Consider the following 21,534-nt stretch of genomic DNA (forward strand, 5'->3'; position numbering starts at 1 on the left):
TAGAAGCATGAAGGATCAGAAATAGTACGTTCAAGTTCCATGTGGAAGCAAAGGTTCTGCCCCACATTAGACAGGATAGAAGCCTGGGAAGAACTTCCTCCCAGAGAGAACTCTCATACACAGAGTCCCTGAGGATGAGTCTGGCATGGGCTGGGGGCTTATAGGACATGACAAGGTTTAGTGCCAAAACCTAGGAATGGCCTTGGCAGACAAGGGGGTCCTTTATCTAATTACCATCCCCCAAGACACTTCGGGTCAACTATTCTAAAAGCTAAGTTATCATTTAACTAGCTTCTGGTTAATATTTCTATGGAGAGAGTTTACTCATTTGGTTACTTGATTTTTGATTAATAGCCTCTCCATCTGGGATGATACACCAGGAAGGTATGAGATTCAGGGCCAAGTATTCCATGGATGCTTAACCAAGATTTTTTTTTTAATGCCAAAGAAGAGTGCAGTTATACTTGCTTTCAGTTTATTCCATTATAAATAGTCTTAATTACATTCAGTAACACAGAGCTTTGGGGACCATTGGTGTAGACCCTAAACTATTCTTTTGCTGAAGATCATCTTGGTCCCACTTGCAGGCAGTCTCCTAGCCCCCTCTCAGCCCAGCATTGGAGGTGGGGGGAACCTTGGCTTGGGCCCACAGCCTGGAGTGCCTGAAAGTGGGACTAAAGCAAAACACTCTGAAAGGGCTGGCTGGGAAATAGAAGGTATGGGGACAAATGCAGTCTGAGCCTCCTTGGTGGCAATCATGGTCTTTAATTATTAATGAAGTCACATTTTTGATTTGTAAGCAAGTGTCAGCTGGTAGGTGCTGGTTGAAGTACAGAGATCAGAGGGAAAAAGACCTTAAACCTTAGCTCTTTGGAGATCGGCTCCTCCCTGGCATCATCAAACACCTTCTTCCCATCCCTTTAGTTGGGAACTCTTCACGTAAGTGGCTTATGAGAGTTTGACCACTCGTTTATCCCCTTGGGTCCATCTGAGCGACAGAAAGGGAAGGAGTCCTCTTCCCCTGAGGTGGGGCTTGTGAAAGACCAGTCTCCATTATGTTTTTCTCTTCCTCCACCTCCTCCTTTTTCTAGAACTGTGCTTCCATCAGGAGTGCAGGGGCTCTTGTAGAGAGATTCCTGGCCAAGAGGAGAGGAGATGCCGCCCCTGGTCTTGACACTAGTTTATGCTATGTGGTACCCTTGAGCAAACTTCTTCACCTCTCAGGACCTCAATTTTCTCTCCTGTGAAATGGTTAGCATGTGTGTTTATGATTTCTTGTATGTATGCCCATGTTACATGATCCCTCAGGCCTTAGGACTCCAGACAGTTTATGATTTCTCCCACTATGGACGGAAGTGAGTGTCCCTGATGAGGATTTCAGGTCTTGGTGAATATAACTATACTGAGAGGAGCTGCAGCTTCCAAGGATTCAGGGATGTTTACAAAAAGGCTGCTGGTTGGGTCTGCGGCCTCTCTGTCCCAGTGTCTAGAAGAGCGCCTTGATTCTAGTGAGTACCCAAATATGTATTTTCAAAGAAGGAAAAGAAGAGGAGAAGATGGAAGCGAAGGGAGACGCAGAGAAGGAAGGGTGGAGTGGAGAGGAGAATCCCATTGAGGATCCCATTAGAAGAGTAGGGAAATGCCTGCATTCTGAAATTATCTTCCCACCTACGTGATCTCTCTTCTTTCTGAGAGGTGCCTCTAAGATTTTAATTCTCCTTCCACATCTTGGGTTCTTTCATTAAAATAAGCGGCAGAGGGAACCCCTCCTGGCCCCTCAACCCCACCAGGAACAGTTAGGCCAGGCTTGGATACCACTGAGGAGGGACCAGCAAACCCTCTGAGCATAGATAAGAAAGTGGGGTGTGAGTGCACTCAGTGAAGCCCCCTGGAGCTGAGGTCCCCTGAGGATCAACATGATTCTGAAGGCGATTGTCATGAGTGGTGGGAGAGGAGAGAGCAGCTGGTGCCTAGGCTTCTCCAGGGCCCTCCTGGGCTTCGGCAGCCATGTTGTTGGTCTGGAGCAGGAAGGCGGTGTAGGCCATGTCAGCTTCCTCCTTGGAGGACTAAGGGGGCAATAGGACAGGAGTCAGTGTTTGGGGCACTGGCTCAGCGGTGGGGGTCAGAGGGGGGTTAGGCACTAAATATCTTGAATTCATAATCTTGGCCTAAGCAACCCAGGACTGTGTTGACCTGCTGCTCTTATTCTAGCCCCCCATGCTCACTAAGGACTAATTTTGAGAAGCGGAAAGTTGCAGTTTCTAAAAATATCTTCCTCTGTCTCACTACCGCCTTCCAACATGTGGAGTGGAACCACCTCTGTTGCTTGGGCCTGTCCCCAGAAGCTCTACCCACACAGTCCTCAGGCAAGGTGGTCTCAACTGGTGTCAGCCACAGTGGTTCACATTTTTCTTTCACTACCTGCTCAGAGATGGAGCTCGGCAACAACACAGAGCTAGAGGGGAAGGCCGTCTCCAGGGCACGCTTACTCCCCTACTTGTTCCAGATTCGGGGGTTCTGCTATTTCCAGGGAAAGTAGATAAGATAGCAAGCATTAAAACCCTGGATTAAGGAAGCACAGGGGATGGGAGGAGGGTAATTGTGACCCAGAGTTAGGAGTCACCTATGGTAAGATTTTAAGTAATATGGCACTTGGTTGGGGTTGGGAAGGACTTCTGGTGACTACCAAATTGCCTACTGTCGGCAAATGTCTTTCCAACCCAAGAAGAAGGCTGGTCCTGAGCAAACTCTCAAGAGAGCCTGGGTGGCCTGAAGTCCACAGGTTCCACAGCCCAGGAAGAGGATCGCTGGCATTTGACATTTGACCTTCCCCACCCTGTGTCTGCAGCTTCTGTGCACTTCCTTCTTATCCCTCGGTCTCCCTCCCTCCAGCATGCTCACAGCCTATCAGCTTACCTCCTGCCTCTGCCTCAGCCACATCAACACCACAACCAGTAAAACATGTCTTGCCCTCAAAAAGTTCTACTATTTTCATTACCTTCCCTATTCTGACATCAGCCCCCTCGCTGCGGTGCTTTCTCCTGAGGTCTAACTGCAGTCCCTCTTGCTGCACTTCCTTGTCACACAAGTGAGGCCTCCCTCTCCCTCCTCACTCTTACCCGTTTTGCCTTCTTGGGTTCTTCGGTCTCCACGGTATTCTCGGTGGTGGTGCTGCACTCTGTGTGAGGAGCAAGGTGGGGGGATTAGCCTTCCCTGGCCTTATAATCCCACCCCAGAGCCAGAGTCGTGTCTAATTCTTGTTCTCCCCGGGGGGTCGAGCATTCCCTTGAGCGAGGGACATACCATCTTTTCCTCCGAGAGTTGTCTCCTGAGTGACTGGTGAGGCTCCCATGTTGTCATTGGCACCAAAATCCCTGGAGTTCTCAAAGTCTGACATGCTAATGTCTGTCCTGTAGCTTCTAATTGAAATCCGGTCTGTCCAGGAGAAAGAGGAGTTGGCATAGGGACAGAGGACATAGGCAAGCAGGACGTGCTGCCTCTGAGGGAGCCCCACAAGATAGCTGGAGGGGGCAGCATGACACGTCCTCATCTCTGACTCTGACCCAGAGCAGAATGGAAATGATCAGAGTCTCCTACCCCATCCCTTCTCATGGAGAAGCAAGACTCAACGACCCCTGATGCTTCTTTCTTTCTTTCCTTTTTAAGATTTACTTATTTATTTGAGAGAGAGCAGGGGAAGAGACACAGGGAGAGGGAGAGAGAGGGAGAGAAGCATATTCCCCCCTGAGAGCGGAACCTGATGCAGGGCTCAATCTCATGACCCTGAGATCATGACCTGAGCCAAAACCAAGAGTCAGATGCTCAACCAACTGGTCCAGCCAGGCACTCCAACAACCTCTGACCTTTCAAGGCACAGTGTCTCGTCCTGTCCTCACATCAGCCCTGTGAGGCATTTATTATTATCCCTGCCTTGAGCCCTGAGGAAACTGAGGCATGAAATGGAGACACCCAAAATCACACAGCCAGCCAGTTCTCAAATTAGGCTGGGAGTGTAGCTCTCCCTGCATACTGAGCTCCTCGTCCTGGCAGTCCTCCCTCTGAAATTGGACCCTGAGCCATTACAGGTGGCCTTTAAGAGACAGCAGTACTTAATGTGAGTTTTGAGTATGAGGTTATCTTTCCCCACCCTGCTTTCCCAGAACCCTTTCTCAGAGCCTGTGAAAGAGAAGGGACCACAGCAGCCCCACACTAGGGGCAGCTAAGCCCACCACTGAGGTCCAAGGGCTCAGGGTTGGAGATGGGGGACAGGGGCATCCCTGGCACTCACCAACGTTCTTCCTGTGCCGCGCTCTGAGCACTGCCACAACCACGGCCCCCACTGCCAGCACCAGGCCCAGGGGCACCAGGGTAGATACAAGCACTTTGGAGCTCCCGCTTTGTCCCACAGGGCTGGAAGAAGGACTGAGTTAGTTACCAGAAGGGAAGCCTGGGGTCCCAGCATGGGCCAGCAGGTTTGGTCCCACTAGATCTTTCTTTTCCTCCTCTTGATACATCCCCCTGGCTCTACTCTTCTAAGGAGACTTCCCAGACATGGCAGAGGCAAGGACTGGGACTTCTCTGCATCCCAGGACTGGGAAATTGAACTGAAGGGTGGACACCACCTCAGCCGCAGGAGAAGGCCAAAGAGCTCCACTGGCGCCTCCCGAGCACAAGCCAAGGCAATAAGGGCTGCCCTGCTAGCGAGAGGAGAACAGGCTCTTCTCTGTGCTCCCCCACGGTCCAAGCTCAGGTCCTGATCCTCTAGGATATTCTCCCTCACCTGCTGGTGTCTGAGGATGCTCTGCTCCCATCTGCGGCGTCTCCAGTATCCTTCACTGTTTTGTCACCCACATCCACAAACAGTCTGGGATTCTGATTGACTTTGCTCTCAACCTCCTTGACACTTGACTCTACCACCTCTTCACCAGCAGCAGCCACTTGGCTGACATCTTGGGACCCTGGAGAAAGACAGGTGGAGCTGGATTATTGTTCTTTCTCTGTTTTCACTCCTGGAGATTAGGGAATCCGAGAAGTGGGACTTCATTAGCAATCACAGGGTCAGGGTGAGATCTGAAGGCTGTTAGAGTCAAGTCCAGGATAACACTAGACGTAGATGATCTCTGTCCCATTCAGACCAAGTTAATTTCCATCTACAAGGCTCCATGGCATAGATCCAGCTCTGCATAGGGGCTGACCCATCAGTTGGAGACGGAGATTTTTCTCAGTTTTTGAAATCCTACCCCAGGTCTCCTGACATAAGGACTGGGTGCAGTCGTGCTGCCCCCTGGTGGTACCGTGGCAATAGGTCCCTCAGTGAATCAGACCATTGGTACCCAGGCATAGTAAGATTTCTAGACAGACTAATACCCTCATTAGGAATAAAACATTTCATGTGACATTTTTCAAAGAGTCCTAAAATGCAAACATTCTAGAAGAATTTGCTTTAATTTTCATTATTGGATCTTATACATGAAGATATCTGGCCCTCTTTTGATAGCAGGCTTTGGTAGAGTATATTGCATGTGATAGTGACTTTGAAATTTCACTATGTAGAAGATCTCTCTTATAGAAAGGGCTTCAAAAGAGCCTGAAGGGGCAACTATAGGACTTGTCTTGAAGCTGCGGTTATATGGCAAATCCACTTTTTTTTTTCGATTTGTATGTTTGTTTCAGATGCTCCTTGTAGAAGGCTAAATGAGACTGGATAGAGGTTAAATCTCCTGCCTCCAGTCTCTTATAGCCAAACCGGGGGGCCACCTCTGATGGAGGAGCTGGTAGGCAGGAACCTTCTCTGGTGTCCCCAGGGGACATAGACCTTGTCCTCAGAGACTTACCTTTCACCCTCTCCTCGACTGCCACGTAGACAGCCACGGTCTCTCCGTATCGGAGGCCATCCTTCACCCCGCACCAGTACCAGCCTTCGTCGGTCTTGGAGACTGGGTTCAGGGTTACGGAAATGATTTGGCTCTTCTGGTCGCAGTCCACAAGGGCCTGGCTGTGCCCTTCATCTTGGCTGGGCAGAGTTTTGCAGCCTTTGTTACTCCACTTGCACCAGTATTTCTCATAGGAGTAATATTTGCATGGGAAGTGGCAGGAGAGCTTGAAGTTCTCTCCCACCTGAACAGTGGCAGTCTTGGGCGCCTTGAGGCCTGGTTCTCCTGGAACAGGGAAGGAGGGAGAGAGAGGCACACAAGTTGGCATTGGTGATACTGCAGGGAAGTGACTGTGGTGGGAAACTTTGTCCACGGTGCATTTCCTCTCTGGATAACATTATAAACAAATACATTATACTGAATACATAAAGAACGTAATTATGTACCTATGTAATAATTATTATTGATGACCCTCATGCATTAATCTAGTCTATCATTAAACATAGACTCTTACATATTGACCTCAGTTTGTTTTCCTTGATCTTCTCTTCTAGACTCAATACAAAGAGCTGCAGTCTACTTCAGCTGATGGCATATATACTGTAAAAGAGGCCAATGTTCTTGATAAGAAAAGGTACTACATGTAGTAGTTTGGAGAGTGTGGAGTATGCACAGGAAAGGGTGCTTGTTACAGTTATGAAAACATGATGTCTTGATAGGTGGGCTCTCTCCTGAGGTCTGTCCCAGCAGTGTGGGATGAGATAAGAGGAAGAGTGGTTGAGGGGGATGTCACCGCTGACTGATGGATCCTGGGGCTGCTTCCCCTCCCTCTTGTCCCAGTTCAGCTCTTACCATCGACAATCTTGAGCTCCACGGTGGACCTCCAGCGAGTATCGCCATTGGTTAGACACCAGTAGAAGCCAGCATCTTCGGTGGTGAGCTGGTTGAGTATGACTGTGTAGGTGCCATTGCCTGGCTCTTCGTGCAGTGTGAGCCTGCCCTCGTACTGCTCCTTAACCAGCCCATCACTCTCCACCAGCGGTTGGCAGCGGCCATTTTGAGTGTCTGCCCAGCGACACCAGTACTTCAGGCTGTTTGCTTCCTTAGGGTTGTAGGGGCACAACACTGCCACAGAGCCTCCAACCACACCTTTCACCACAGAGGACCTCTGGGGAATTACGGTCTCTACAAGTGCAGAGAAGGAATGGAACATCAGCAAATGATCTGGGCAGCCTCTTCCGCATGGTCTCAGCTAGGGCAGAGAGTGAGGTTTAGACTATTTACCTCATTCTCCTTAGAAAATGAGAAAGACTCTCCTAATGTCACAGAGCCTATAGCTGGAGATGTCAAATCAGGCTCCAGGGACCTTCACCACTAGTCTGGACATCTGGTTTCCTTTCCCACCTTATTCTGGGCAGAGAATGGAAGGAGTTTAAGGAGAGACTATCAGTTCTTCTCCTTGGGCTTCTTATAAAATCTCTCTCTGTATAAGTTTTGTCTGTTTATTAGCTCATCCCCTAAAAATGGTCGGATTGTTTTTCTCCAAATTAAGAAAACATATTTAGGATGGTATGATTTAAAATATAAACTATGTAGCACAGAAGGTTTGCTTTTTGGCGACCCTGAAGACTATCTCAGAAAAAACAAAAGATGGCCATTCTCCAAAAACTAAAGCTGACATCCAGTGGCAACACTGGACGACTGAAGATGCTGAGGAATGTGGTGAGGACTGAGCTGGATATAAAAGTGATGCCCAGGGAATGTCAGCCCCTTAAGGAAAAGTCCCAAGTGACACTGAACTGCAAGTACTGGTTTGCTGTTTCTCATGAGGGTAACTCTCTGCAGGGTGCTTCCAGGTGAGGGGGAGCAGGGATTTAATGATTTCACCACCTTGCTGGCTTGCCAAACTAGAGCTGAGTAGGCCAGCTGCTGGATTAACAAATACCCCTATGAGATGTTGAGGGGGAAATTTAGAGGCTGGGGCATTGTTTTCCTGGGAGAGCACTGAGACCAAGATAAGCCAAAACCTCTCCCATCCCAGTGTGGGGGATGAGGTGCCATCCGGCTCAAAAGACAGGAAGAAGGGACAGGTGGCCCTGCAAGCCCTGCCATGGCACTGGGATTCCATGCTAAGTCCTCTGTGGCTCTCTGAGACCCAAACAATCTGCAGGTCTTGCCTCAATAAGAAGCTTCGCTTTCCTTGTTAATCAGGGATAGTCATTAAAAGGCCTTTGACAGAGAAGAATTAGTAGATAAGGCAAGGTTGAGGTTGTGTTTTCTAGCTCTTCTATCCAGGGGCCCACATAGCATGCAGTTCAGGGCTCAATGGGGAGCAGATGACATTGACCGACTGATGGATATTGGATGGACTCACAGGGTATGAGCCAAGGGCCCACCTGCTGGGCTGACACACCACTTCCCCTCCCCATCTCAGGTCTCACCTTCATTGACAAAGAGTTGCCAGGCCTGGATGGGTGAGTCTTGGTGAGGCTGGCCATCCGAGTGGGCTCCACACAGGTAGTTCCCTGCATCCTCTTTCCTCAGGCTGGTGATATGCACACTGAAGAAGCCGTTAGTCTTGGGAGTGAGCAGGACCCTGCCCTCAAAAGCCTGAGACTTGTTCCCCAGTGTGTTGATGACCACATCGCAGTCTTCCCCATTGCTTATCCGGCACAGAAATTTTGCCGTGTCTTCCACCTTGGGGTCCAGGGCACACTCGAAGGTCACGGAGCCCCTCAGATCTCCATAAAGCAGTTCAGGTTCAGGCTTTAGCACTTGGAGGTCAACATTGCTCTTCTCCCCACTGGCATCATCCCCGGTCTGGCAGACGTACAACCCAGCATCGTTGAGCTGGAGTCGCTTGATAATGAAACTGAACTTTAATTGGTTGGTACCATCAATAACGAGATCTACTCTGTCTTTATAGTTGGGGTTCACGTACTCATTAGAGTCAGTGACTAGAACACAGGACTGTCCTGTCTTCTTGCACACGGACTTCCTCTTCTCAGAATTCTCAAGTGTGAAATGGCAGTTGATGGTCACTGTTCCACCCAAGTCCGCTACGTAGACTTCAGTGCCATTTAGGAGACCAGGACCTGCAGGATGAGGGGCGGGTGGCAAGTTGTGATTTCTCTTTCTTGCAACATAGGGCTGCTCAGTATTCCCAGTGAGGGTCTGGGTGTGCCTATCACCTTCATTGCCCTCCTTCCAAGAAGGACACTGTCAGAATATGTCTTCCAAGACCCAGCCTTACTGCTGTCTCCTCCATGAAGGCCTCCCACAGCTGACACTAATCTCTTCCTCCTCTGCTCTGTTGACACTTACATCTGTATCTCTTATTACATCTGGTCTTGCCTATAGTTAGTTATGTTCCCCACAGCCCAGAAGGCCCTTGAGAGCAAAGACGTGCTTTACACATGTTTGACTCCCCTGCAGTGCTTTGCGCGGTGCCTGTACACAGTGGGCGCCCAAATTAACATGTGTGGAAATAAACAAAATAAATATAAATATAGGGTGATGGATTTCAGTGCATTGTGACAGAAGTTTCTAAAAGTTACAATAGTCCAAATATGGAATGATCTGCTTTGTAAAGTAATGAATTTCTGCCATTTAAAGTGTTTAACCAGACGCTGTACGCTCATCGTCTCCAGTGTTCTTTCAGACATCCTGTATAAGGTCAGCTACAAGTTCTCCTGGGCTTTTAAAATTCTTCCATCTTATGACTCTCCATGACCACCTGAATCAACTCCTTACTCAGTCCATAAACAACACCCAGGCACATCCAAGGGGAATGTCTTTGAGACATATCTTTAAGAACCCCTCCAATTTTCCTCCCTTAAGACCTCTTTCTTTCTTAATTTCCCTTGATTATCTAAAATGCCCTTTGTTGTTGAAACCTTGTCAGAAAGAGCTTTCCTATTTTTTCTCTTCTCTTAACTAGAACAGCCTTATTCAGTGGCCCACTCCTCCAGGGCCCTGGTCTTTGGGCAAGAACTGATCATTTCATTTATGCTGAGGGCGTCGATGGAATAATGGATCCCAGGTCAAAAATGCATTTTGAGGGGCGCCTGGGTGGCACAGCAGTTTAGCGTCTGCCTTCGGCTCAGGGCGTGATCCCGGCGTTATGGGATCGAGCCCCACATCAGGCTCCTCCGCTATAAGCCTGCTTCTTCCTCTCCCACTCCCCCTGCTTGTGTTCCCTCTCTCGCTGGCTGTCTCTATCTCCGTCGAATAAATAAATAAAATCTTTAAAAAAATGCATTTTGAAAGAAGTCTTCTGGTGACCTAAAGGTCTTGATCTGAAGGGTGCACTAGTGGCAGGAATGTAAGGATCCCAATAAATATCTCTCCCTGCCTTTTCTGTCTCCCTCAACTCAAAGACCTCTTGCCCCACCTGCAACAAACACAGTCAGAGAACTTGTTCTCCTGATGTCCTTGCAAGCTACAGCCTTAGTAAAACCCTCAAATGTTATAGGCCCTGAAGACTTAGAAAGTGTACCCACCACCCCCAAGAGGGTCCCATCAGTCTCATTTCCGTGTTCTATTATGAAAAGTCCTTGCCTCCGGAAAGAAAAGTCACAGCCTTCCCTACCCCATGCCAGACACTCTTCCCTCTCAGGAAATTCTTCTTCAAGCCAAGCCCTCCAACTGCAACTGAGATGAGTCCCTCCCACTTTGCCAAAGGAGCCCAAGGGGCCTGGGTGCTTACCCGGGCTGACCTCCAGGCTCACATCAAAGGACAGGCCTCGGCTACTAATGCCCAGACCACACTTGTAGCGCCCAGAGTCACCCCGGGTGAGATGGCCAATGTTCACCACAAACGTGTTGTTCTCTGGGAAGTTGGTGAGGTTGACTCTGCCCTCATAGTCCTTGGCGACATAGCCCTCTGAAGAGATGAGGGTTGTGCAGCGGCCCTTGGCTCCCTGCCGGCACCAGTACTTCCGGGTATGCCGGTTGACGGAGGAGTCTGGGTAGTAGCATGTGATGGATACTGAGCCACCTTCCACACTGCTCACTTCCTGGGGACCAAATATGGGACTCTTCATGGAGACCACTGTGGGGACAAAAGACAGAGGTTTTCTGAGGCCCTGGCAGGTAAAGCCTGCTGAAAGAATCCCAATAGCCTCTCCCGAGGAGATGACATTTTCCCCCGACACATGTGCCTTCTGCGGATTATTCGCTACGTACTGCAGCAGGACAATTGCTGCTGGAGACTGCTACACGATTTGCTGCGATTGGGTAAAATGATTGACTAATCATTATTACATTCTAACTGTGACTCATTAAAGATCATCATTTTAAGGACAATGGAATGACAAACTTATGTCATGAAATCCTTGTCCATTAAAAAAAAAAAGCCATTTTGTGGGGTGCTACACCATTGCATTTGCTATCTATTATTTTCTTATATTTCTTTTTATTTTCTTATATTTTTAAAAGCACTTTGAAGATTCTTTTCTTTTTTTTTTTTTCCAGATAAAAATACTGAGAGCCAAGAAGGATTAGTCATTTTCCCAAAACCACCCTTAGCAACTCATAGGGATGTCTGGCTTGAGGTCAAGGTCTTTTTTTGTTTTTGTTGTTCTCCTGGTAAAGACCTTTAACCAAACTCCTGGCCTTGAAACAAGGAATTGTCATTCCTGTTCCTGACCCCTAACATTTGGTCACTGTGTTGTTGTTGTTTTCAGACATGACCTTTCAGCATCATCTGTGTGACTCCTCCTTGAGGCAGTGTAAGTTTTGAGAAGGGCATCCCTGGGAATAGGCCTGATTTTCAGTGGTCCCAGGGCACTGGGTCCTGGAGGGGGAGGACTGGAGCCTGGTAGACATACCTGGGAAGACAGCCAGCAGGCAGGCAAGGAAGAGGAGCCCCATTGCTAGTGGCTCTCGAGGGCTGTGCCACCCAGGCCAACTTCTTTGTGGGAGGCTGAAAGACAATAGCAGAAAGGATGAAGCTCTTGTGTTTTCCAAGGCTAGTTGGCTTAGAGTTCCTGTAACACCTGTTTGGTTTTGTAGCTCCAGTAACTGACATAAAGCCTGTTGAAAGAATGAATGGTTCCGCCTTTCCCATTACAGTTCAAAGTCCCATTATTCCGCAGTGCTTTTTTATTCCTTAATAGTTATAAGTAGATATTTATCTTCTCAACTAAGCCGCACGTTCCTTTGGGGTAAGGACACAGGTGCTATTTTTCCTGTGTTCCCGTCTGGGAGGCATGGTCCCAGGCAAGATCTCTAAGATCTCAGGAACAGCTCACTGGATGATGGGTTATACCAACCAGTGACCCCATCTCTCTGTTTCAGCTGCCCTTCCTATATCCCTGATACACTTTATGGTGTGTTCCTATAAGCAACCTGAGACCCATAAAGAAGGCCTGATAAGGATTCAAATTGTAAATGTCACTATGATAGTCTCTCACCATGATCTCCTTCCAGGCACTGTGTTAAATAATGTACATGTGTTATCACATTTAAACTTAATATCATCCTCTGAACTGGTTGTTCTTACCCACATTTTACATAGAAAGAAATGAAAGCTTAAAGCTAAGTGCTTTCCTCAAGGTCATGTAGCAATTAAGTGTGTGGGTGGGCAGGGTGAGGGGGAGAGATGGGCAAGATTTGAACCCAAACTTGTCTGACTCCACAGTCCAAGCTCTTCGCCTTCTCCCAGTGCCCTGGGTCTCACCTCAAACACAGCAGCAGGCTTACCCCTGTGCTCATTCTTGTCACTTGTAGGGCCCTCATTGCTTATCAAAGCATTGTCATTTATGCTTTACTGGAGCTCTATAACTTCCCTTTAACTAAGACAGAATCGATATAATTACAACCACTTTATGGATAAGAAAATCAAGGTCTTGAGATGCTGAGTGATAGGCCCAAGATTTTCCAGAGACTTGGTTATGGGGTCAGGGTTTAAAATGTAGGTATTGTGGCTTATTATCCTGCCTTGTGATTCAGGGCAGAGGGAGCTGGAGAATCCAAAATAGGGCCCCTTGGAGGGCCTGATGCAGGAAAACTTTGTCACATCTGTGCATATAGCCTTGGGCTGGGGCTGGGTGGGGCAGGGGGTGCAGTTTGAGGGTCCCAGGGCTCAGCCTTACCACCACTGTCCTTAGGACCCAACCTGCAGCCCAGAGGAGGAAAGAGGTGGACAGAGGAGCCCTACTTTCCCACGAGCTTTCTTCGGCAGGCTTTAACCTTTGGAGTGGATTTGACAATGAGAGCATTTAGGGAGAAAGCCATGTCAATAAGCACAGGGCAGTAATGAGCACCTATAAAGATAAGGAAGCGTTAAGCACTAGGGAGCCCAGGGAGTGATCTCCCAGGCTCCCCTTACCACCTTGGCCCCTGCTTCCGCTCCCAGAGACTCCCTTCATTAGCTTGAGCCAAAGGCAATAGAGCTGTTTATCTTGGTTATTTCTTTTCCGGGGGGAATTCCCCAGCAAGGAACCTTTTTATTTCCTGGTACAGATAAAGGTATTCTGTTTCTCCAGTTCTTTGGAAGAGTAAGGGGAGTGGGATAGGGAAGGAGGGGACAGATATGGGTGTCAGGTGGCAGCCTGAGGTTCTTTTGATTCCAGTTAATTTCCCCAGGCCTTTCACACCAGGCCAATGATTAACTTCCGGGGTAGGTTCTTAGCCAAATGCCAGTGTCAGCCCCAAACTGGATGCACTCAGGAGATGCTGGATACAGGAACCATCTGAGTGGTCACTACGGGTCACCATGAGACTTCCAGGTGGGACCAGGTGTCAGAAGGCTGGGAAGTCTGTCTTCTCTGGCAGACTGGGGATGGGCTGGCTGCAGAGTCCCAAAGAAATTATCTTGGGTAAATTGGGCCTTGGGTGCAGTGACAAAATGCCACATGCTTTTAAAAGCCACACCAGCAGTATTTTCCTTGATTCTGGTTCCTATTCTCACCTTTAGATACGCAATATTTCTGTGACACAGGAATGGGTACCTCCTCTGGATTGATAGAAGTAATTCACTCTGGGTTATAGAGAGGCAGATGCCTGCCTTTCCCAAGGGGGTCCTAACTTCTGGCCCGGGCTTCCTCTCATTCGTGACAGCATATATGGCCTGAATGTCCACCTGGGGAGAAGATGTGCACATGGACTCATTAGCCTCTGCACAGCCTCGGGCCAGGGATGAGAGCATCAGGCATGCTCAGCTGGAAAGGCAAACCTGGCAGAGAGTGACCTTGGTGAGGAACACACAGTCTACCTACAGGGGAGAGGACAGGAGGGCAAGGGCACCCCCACTCTTGGAAGCAGGAAATCTTCTTTGTCCAAAGCTAAATTTGAAGCATAATTTCTCTGCTAGCAGCTGAAAGGACCCTGGGCTTTGAAAATCACTAATGATCCCTTTCTCTCAAAACCAAACTTTTCTCCCAAATTCAGGTCTCTGGGAGGTTGCAGTCCATGGTGGCTGGAGCTGGTTACATGATTCACTTAAGGAAAGACCATAATACTTATTGGGCAGCTACTAGGGCACCAGCTGATTTGCTAACTGCTTTTCTTATATGACTTCATCCATCTACACAGCAACCCAAGACGTAGATATCATTATCTTCATGTTGTAAATGAGAGAGCTAAAGGTTAGAGAGATTCTTGGCCCCAAGACCCACAGCAGAATTAGATCACCACTCTATTATCATACCTTAGATGAGCAGAAGGACCTGTCCTTTTAGAATCTACATAGGCTGCGGTATCATGCACGAAGGCACATTTTCTTGTCCTTAAAACAGGAGTTGTTCTTTTTCCCAGCTAGGCTGGGATATTCTAAATCACTCTCATGTTACCAGTGTTATTTCTGACACGTTTATAATATGTCTACACAATTGTGGATTGGGGCAGGGTTGTAGGTTGTGCTGGAGAATAGAGTGTATTACCTTATAAAACTAATCTACCCTTCGGTTAGAGTGACTGAACTTCAGCTCCACTAGGTTGGAATCCAAACCCTTGTCCATCGAATCTCTAGTTTCCTTTTTAATTCAGAGGGAGAGGGATCTCCTGAACCAGGTCCTAGCATGACTGCTGGTGAACCATATGGCCTTCAGCCACTCTGAGCTCTTTATCTGTTTGGTACACAGCAGAGGGTCAGTCAGGGCTCTCACAGCCCCAAGGGCTTCAAAAAGGACAGAGTATGCACTACAGGGACGTGAAGACAAGTTGGCAGTTTCTGACATCTTCCTGTGAGTGCAAACTCGGAAGAGCAAGAAACTTGGAGCTCAGAGGAGTGGGACATGGCTGGCCTGGCTGGTGTTGGGGCTTTCCTTGGTTTGGACTGAGCGGCACCTTCCCCTACTTTGAGGAGAGGCACCACCTGAGTCCATTTGGGACTATCCCTTCCATCTCCCTCGGGTGCAGGAGCAGAGCACATACTAGAGTGATCCCGAAAACTGCATTATCACTAAGGCAGGGAGAGCAGTCTGTGTGGTTTGGAAGGGCCTCAGACTTGAAATGACGGGTGGGAGCTTAGGAGAGTTTATGTAGTTTATGCAAGTCCTAGAGTGTGGGAGTGTCTCCAAGTAAAGGCAATGTTGGGGGAAGGGAGTAAGAATTCTAGAGGGCAAGAAGATGGAGAGATAATGGTCAAGGGGTCTGAAGAATGTATGACCTAGAAAGATCCAAGACTTTCTAATCCCATCCCTGTCAAAAGTGGCCTGCATTAATGCAAAATTTAAGCAGAAATTAAGCATTTGAAATACCAGCTCCATGAAGCTCTGGGAATAAGCTTCGTGGATTTCCAGATGACCTTTCTGCAAAAACTTTGAACCTTGTTATTGATTCTATCCCATTCTACCTTGATCCGTAGATACTTATCTCATCCACTCAACCAAATGGCTAGCTCCTAGAAGGCAGGGGCCAACTGAGATCGGTCTCTACAACCCAGAGGGGCTTACATGAGAGCATCTGGCAAGGACCAGCTGCTCACCAAAGTCAAATGGGATTGGAAACGGTTACATTTCCTTTCCCTCTCTGGGAAGGACAGTCAGAGCTGATTTCTTTTCACTTTGCCAAATGCCTTCTCAGTTTTGGGCATTCAAGGGGCAGTTGCATGAAGAGGAGCCCAGAGGATGGAAGAGAAGCCAGAGGTCCCAAGTCCTTCTCTGTCACAGGCTAGAGGAAGAGCTCTATCACTTGGGCAAAATATGCTGGCTCAACTCCTTCATCTGTAAAATGATCATCACAGATCCTTGAGTCCTCTAGAGAGAAGGGCTTCTGTGGATGGGAAAATATGGAGGGGATAATGGAATATGCATATGGAAGTACTTTAAATAGTATATAGTGCCTTTCCAGTGTAGGAGGCTACAATCCCTCTTAAGCACGAGGGAGTGGGGGTCTGTGCACTTGGCTTTCATGGTTGTTGTGCATTTGGAGAATGGCACAGAGTATGGGTTCTGCCGCTTGGTTATCAGCTCTCTCACCTGGGAGCTGTGTGATTTGGGGGCTGGATATGTAAACTCTTTGAGCCTCAATTCCTCATTTGTAAACTGGAGACAATTGTACCTACTATGGAGAATCACTATAAGGATTAAATGAAGCAACATATGTAAAGTCCTTAGTATGGTGTCGTCTTAAAAAAATATTAGTTCCTTTCCCATCTCCTCTCTGAAATCAGCACGGTCTTCTCTTTTTCCTGTCCTAGAGTGAGAAGAGAATAGAAATCTGTTTACTGGGCATCCTTTGAAGACTGGGGGTGAGCTACTCAGATTGGACCAGCATGATCTGAAAGAGGAGAGTAGATTAGAAGTGGGAGATATAATTATAGTTAGAGCATATGGAGTTATTTTCAAGTGCTTTATGTGTATTTACCTCACTTAATCTTCACAGCCACCCTAGGAGTGAGAATAAAATGGGCAAACCCATTTCACTGCTAGGACAATTGAGGCACAGAGGAGTAAGAAATCTGCCCAGGGTTACAAAGCTGATCAGTGACTGCCATGGGATTCCAACTCAGGTACTCTGAACCAAGAGCAGAGGATAAGCTGTACTAGGCGGGTCTTGAAATTGAAAGGAAGTGGTCAGGAGAGGAGGGAGCAGGAAAGCCACTCTTAGAGAAGATAGTCCAGTTCTCTCCTCTTCACTTTTCACAGGAAAGATAATTCCTGTAAAGAGACACCTGAACCCAGAAGTAGGTGCCAACAGAGAAATTTCTTCCTGAAAAATAATAATAGCTGCTCTTTATGTAGCCCCTACCACGTGGAAGGCATGTTATGTATGTTTCCTGTAACTGGACACAACTTTTCCAAAGCTTCTCTCTACATGGTCAATGCCAGGGACTTTGGGATCCCAGCCCCAGCCCACCCAGAGAGAGGGCAAGACATAGTTGAGGAGGGTCTCTGCCGAGCACAGGCATGGATAATATTACTTTTTTTAAAAGTTGGGTATTTTGTTTTTTAGGTGATGTCAAAAGGTCCCCATGACCCTGTCAAAATGGCTGTACCAAAATGTCATCGCCCATACTTGCTGAGTGACCTTACACCACTCACAGGAACCCATGGAGGATTAGCTTCCTCACCCACAGATGGGATTGTGACACCTACCTTGCCTACCTCCTAGATTCAGTTCAGGCGGGAATGAGATGATGCTGTGAAAGCCTGGGGTAAGTGAATTCACAGCATGGAATTTGCTGTCTTCACTCTATTGATAAAATAAGGCCACAGAGGTCTAGAGACTCTAAGAGACAGGCAAGGACTACAGAGGTAGTGGCTCTCCTGATTCCTGCTTCATTGTTCTTTCTGCTACATCACCACATCCAGGGCCAAGGAGAAGGATGGATGGATGAAGAATTCCAGAGCTGGCTCTGGGTGGGCAGATAGCTGCCTTCTACCCTAACCCATGAGCAGGCGCATCCCCTCTCCAGATGTTCAAGAACCTGTAATTCCCCTCGTGAAGGGGGAGAGCAATAGTGGAGGCTTTGGTGCAAAACCACCAGCAGCTCAGTTGGCCCCAGGCCTGGGACAGTTGTACAAGCGAGGGAGCCCTAGGAATGGAGCTTGTGCAGCCGCTGCACTTCTGGGCGAGGGTCCTGTGGCCAGCTGGGGATACTGTCAGGATGGGCAAGGGGAGAGCATGGAGGGAAGGGGGCCTCCTGGCTGCAGAGGCAGGGGGAGCATCAGGACTCAGAATGCTGTCTGTGCCTGGGAGGGGGCTCTGCCCACCTGACTCATCCCCGGGAGGATCTCATGTTTCCCTCCTTAGCGAGGGCAGGTGATAAGATGGTACAAATTATGCCTCTCTATGGCAGGAATCAACTGGATCAAAACTAGGTTCAAACAGGAAAGGATCCCAGAGCCTCCCTGAAGCCCTTAAAAGGGGCTGCAGGTGCCCTCACCAGAAAGTTGGAGGTGGAAAGCTTCCAAGACTAGAGGACTTGGTATGCATTATCTTATCCAGGTCTGTCTGGTGCTCAGTTAAGTCCTTGAGTAACTGAACTAGATTGAAAAACACCAAACAATTGTTATTTTGCTCTGGAGGTTGCAAAGCAACTTTTCTCATTTGAACCCCACATACCTGAGTGATAGATATTATTTGGATCTCCATCTTACAGATCAAGAAACAGAGGCTCAGAGAGCAATGAGGTGACTCGCCTATGGTCACACAGTTAAACTATGGAGGAGTTAGTTGAGAATTCAGGGGACGAACTTAGAGAAAAACTGCACATGCTGACCACAGACATTCCTTCTTCCCACCGGCTGATATTTCACAGAAAAGGAGTGGGGGCTTCCACACACACGTGCGCGCTTGCTCATCTCTCTGGGCCATGGACCTCTGCTCCCCAACTACATTCTCAGCCAAGCAGGTTGCAGCCCTTGTCTTCCTCACCCTACTGTCTGCAGGCTGGGAGCTGTAAATGTGGAAGGTTGCCTGAGCCACCATCCCAGGTCCTTCCCAGATGGCATCCCGTTGCAGATCCCAAAGCAGCCACACTTACTTTAAGCCACTTTCTTCTCTCCCAGCAACTCAGATTCGGGGGCACAGCCTGCTGGCCGGTCCACAGCCTGGGGCTTTCCAAAAGTTGCCAGCAGGACACTGGATGGTGCTGCCAAAACTGAAACTGTGTGCAGTGCTTGACCCACACCTGGGCTCTTAAAGGGACATTCTCCCGTAGCCCTGGCAGCCGGCCAGGGGCACGTGACTCTCACAGATCCCTTGCTTTCCTTTCTTTTCCTTTCCTTTTAGCTTTTCTGACTGGTTCCATTCGCTCCCCTTGACCTTGGAGAGACTGTTACCAGGGAACTCTCCATCATTGCAGCTGCAGGATGAGAGACAGAGTATGAAGCATGAAGAGCCTATTCTGCCTTTCTCTAGCTGCAAGATCCTAGGCAAGTCATCTTTATATTTCTTTTCATCTGATGAGTAGGGATAGTAATCCCAAACCTACAGGTTGAGGGAATAACTGGTTATTAGATGTAAAACCCCGGTCCAGGTATGGTATGAGGTTCGTAGGCATTTGCTGGAACACAGGTGGCAGGAACGGCTCACAGTCCTTGGCCTCATCTCCCCACTCACTTGGGAATCCCCCACTTTCTAGGATACTTAGCCTGGATGAAGTCCGCCCTTTACACGTCTTCTGAAGAACCCCCTTTTACCAGCCCCAGTGCTTCCAGGAACTTGGGGGACCGTGGCTTGTCCCATTTTACTCCCTACAGGGATTAAAAACGGGCTGCTTCTGGGCTCCCCTGAAAATGGCAGACCTTGGAGCCATGTTGGGACCCGGGCTCTGCGCCATAGCAAAGCCGGCACTTATCTGCTGAGCTGGGTGGGGAACCTCCTTCCCTACCTCAGTTAGTCCTTGGTGGTCTCCCAGAGATGATCCGGTTAGGACTCCCAGAGGTGCCCCAAATGACCTTAGCAGTCCCGTGTCACATAAGTGAAGCCCACTCCCCACACACTCTCATATGTCCCCCCACCCCACACCACACACCTGCTCCCACAGAATCCTGTCCCATCCTACTGTGCAGGACCGACCCAGGCTCTCCCTACAACGTCCTGCAGGCCAAGTCCAGAAGGAGAAGGAGGAAAGGAGAAATAGAGTCCCAGAAAACACAAGGCGGTCAGAGCCCCAAGTCTTATTTGGTTCACAACTCACTCAGGAGTGGATATCAACCTGCAACTATTGGTGTGGATGGCAAGAAAAGAAAATGCATTTTCTCGCGTGGTACTTAATTTCAGACCCTAAATGCACAATCTGACTAATGTTAGAAAATAAAATAACCTAGTCACTTCCGGGCAAGCTCGGTGCCATTCAACTAGCTCTCCGTCACTTCACTCCTGATTTAAAACTCAGTCTCATTCAGGACTTACTTTCTTGTTTGTCTCCTTTCTCTCCTCCGGTTTTATGTTAAGTCTGGGGGAAGTGGAGCACGGACAAGGGGGTGGCTTATGTCAACGTTACTGTCGAGGCAGGAAGAAGGAATGCCCTATTATTTTGACCTTGCTTTGTTGTGGCTCTATGCTGGCTTCAGCCTGGGGCAGGAAATAGCCTTGTCTTCTGAGATGTGACTTGTCCTGCTGGTCAGTGGCCCTTGTCTCTGCTCATCCTGAGACTATCTATGGTCCACTCTGTGCTCTCCTTGTCCTTACCTCTGGGCTCCTCCAGGTAGGACTTTTGCAATCTCTCAGCCTTTCGTTGCCTTTCTTATGGATACAGGGTAAGTTGGGCTCATCAGCATCCTCCAACACCTTTGGGAGATCCTCTGCAGCCGAGCCTCATTCTCCCCCAACACCCGTTGTAGCCTTCTGGGCCCCATTGTTCCCGTGTAACTGGAGCTGCGGTGAATGTCGACAAGCCTGTAGACCACTGAAGTGCTATACAGGACAAGCAAGGTGCAGTTCCCCTGGGTCTGGAACCTGCAAACCGTTCTGGATAGTTCCACCATTGTCCGTCTCCTCGCCCCAACTGCAACCCTGGAATAAGCCCCCCGTGGGGAGCGGGAGGTCACACAGGAGCATCAAGAGCTAAGCAGTCTTTCTCCTGCCTGGATTCAGGGTGGCTATCAGTGGGAGGATGGGACGGGAGATGGAGATGGTGTGGGGATGGGGGTAGGACAAGCCCGGTTCTGCCAGGTTACAGCTCCTTTCAAAGGTTTTCCTTCTTACGCTTCTCTCCTTTCAAAAGCAATCGTCAGATATCTGTAGGTTTTGTTCTCTTGTTTCATGTTAACTCATTTTCCCCACGGCAGGGGTTAACCTGTATCTAGTTGTCTGTGCTGGGGTAGGGTTTAAGGGAGGTCCACTGAGTACTAGGACAGAAACTTAATAAATGTTTGCAGGGAGGGAGGGAAGCACCCCCATGAAATGGTTGCTTCTCTGGCTGCCTCGGGGGCCCGAGATCTCCCACTCCATTTCCTTATTCTGCACTGAGAATTTCCTAGATTCCATCCTGGTGTGGGCTCCCAGGAGTCCCCAAAACTATCTTAGCAGACACGCACATGTGCACAGCCCACCGGGCCTACCGATCCAGCTTAGGGGAAAGGGAAAACAAGAAGTAGAGCGCAGGGAGGAGTCAGGAAGTCAAAACCCTGCATCTTATTTTGGGCTCAGCCACACGCTAGTGGTGTGATTGGAGCCACCCAACTTCCCCTCTCTCACTGTGGCTTCCCCATCGGGAACTCAGTGGCCCTAAAGCATAGACCCTGCCTTCCAGTCCCGAGAGGGG

General features: G+C 48.8%; 1 protein-coding gene across 1 annotated transcript; it reads right to left on the minus strand.

Moving 5' to 3' along the window:
- Positions 1 to 745: 745 nt before the first annotated feature.
- Positions 746 to 18,895, minus strand: PIGR (polymeric immunoglobulin receptor). Its single transcript, XM_045787757.2, has 11 exons — positions 18,808 to 18,895; positions 11,705 to 11,799; positions 10,582 to 10,926; positions 8,315 to 8,968; positions 6,726 to 7,058; positions 5,835 to 6,158; positions 4,781 to 4,958; positions 4,289 to 4,410; positions 3,304 to 3,435; positions 3,120 to 3,178; positions 746 to 2,066 (listed from the first exon to the last, which is right to left on the minus strand). Exons 2-11 carry the CDS (start codon positions 11,745 to 11,747, stop codon positions 1,971 to 1,973), a joined length of 2,286 nt encoding a protein of 761 aa, XP_045643713.1. The 5' UTR covers positions 11,748 to 11,799; positions 18,808 to 18,895; the 3' UTR covers positions 746 to 1,970.
- Positions 18,896 to 21,534: the final 2,639 nt, after the last annotated feature.

Source organism: Ursus americanus, chromosome 2 (genome assembly GCF_024610735.1).
Source record: "Ursus americanus isolate L20-20 chromosome 2, mUrsAme1.1.p, whole genome shotgun sequence".
Classification (NCBI taxonomy): Eukaryota; Metazoa; Chordata; class Mammalia; order Carnivora; family Ursidae; genus Ursus; species Ursus americanus.

Bases quoted from the DNA above. Each gene is read 5' to 3' on its own strand.
- PIGR (XM_045787757.2), bottom strand. From the start codon at position 11,747: ATGGGGCTCCTCTTCCTTGCCTGCCTGCTGGCTGTCTTCCCAG. The intron at 10,927-11,704 runs GTATGTCTACCA...TTGTCCCCACAG, and splicing joins CCTGCTGGCTGTCTTCCCAG to TGGTCTCCATGAAGAGTCCC. The intron at 8,969-10,581 runs GTAAGCACCCAG...CTCATCCTGCAG, and splicing joins GAGCCTGGAGGTCAGCCCGG to GTCCTGGTCTCCTAAATGGC.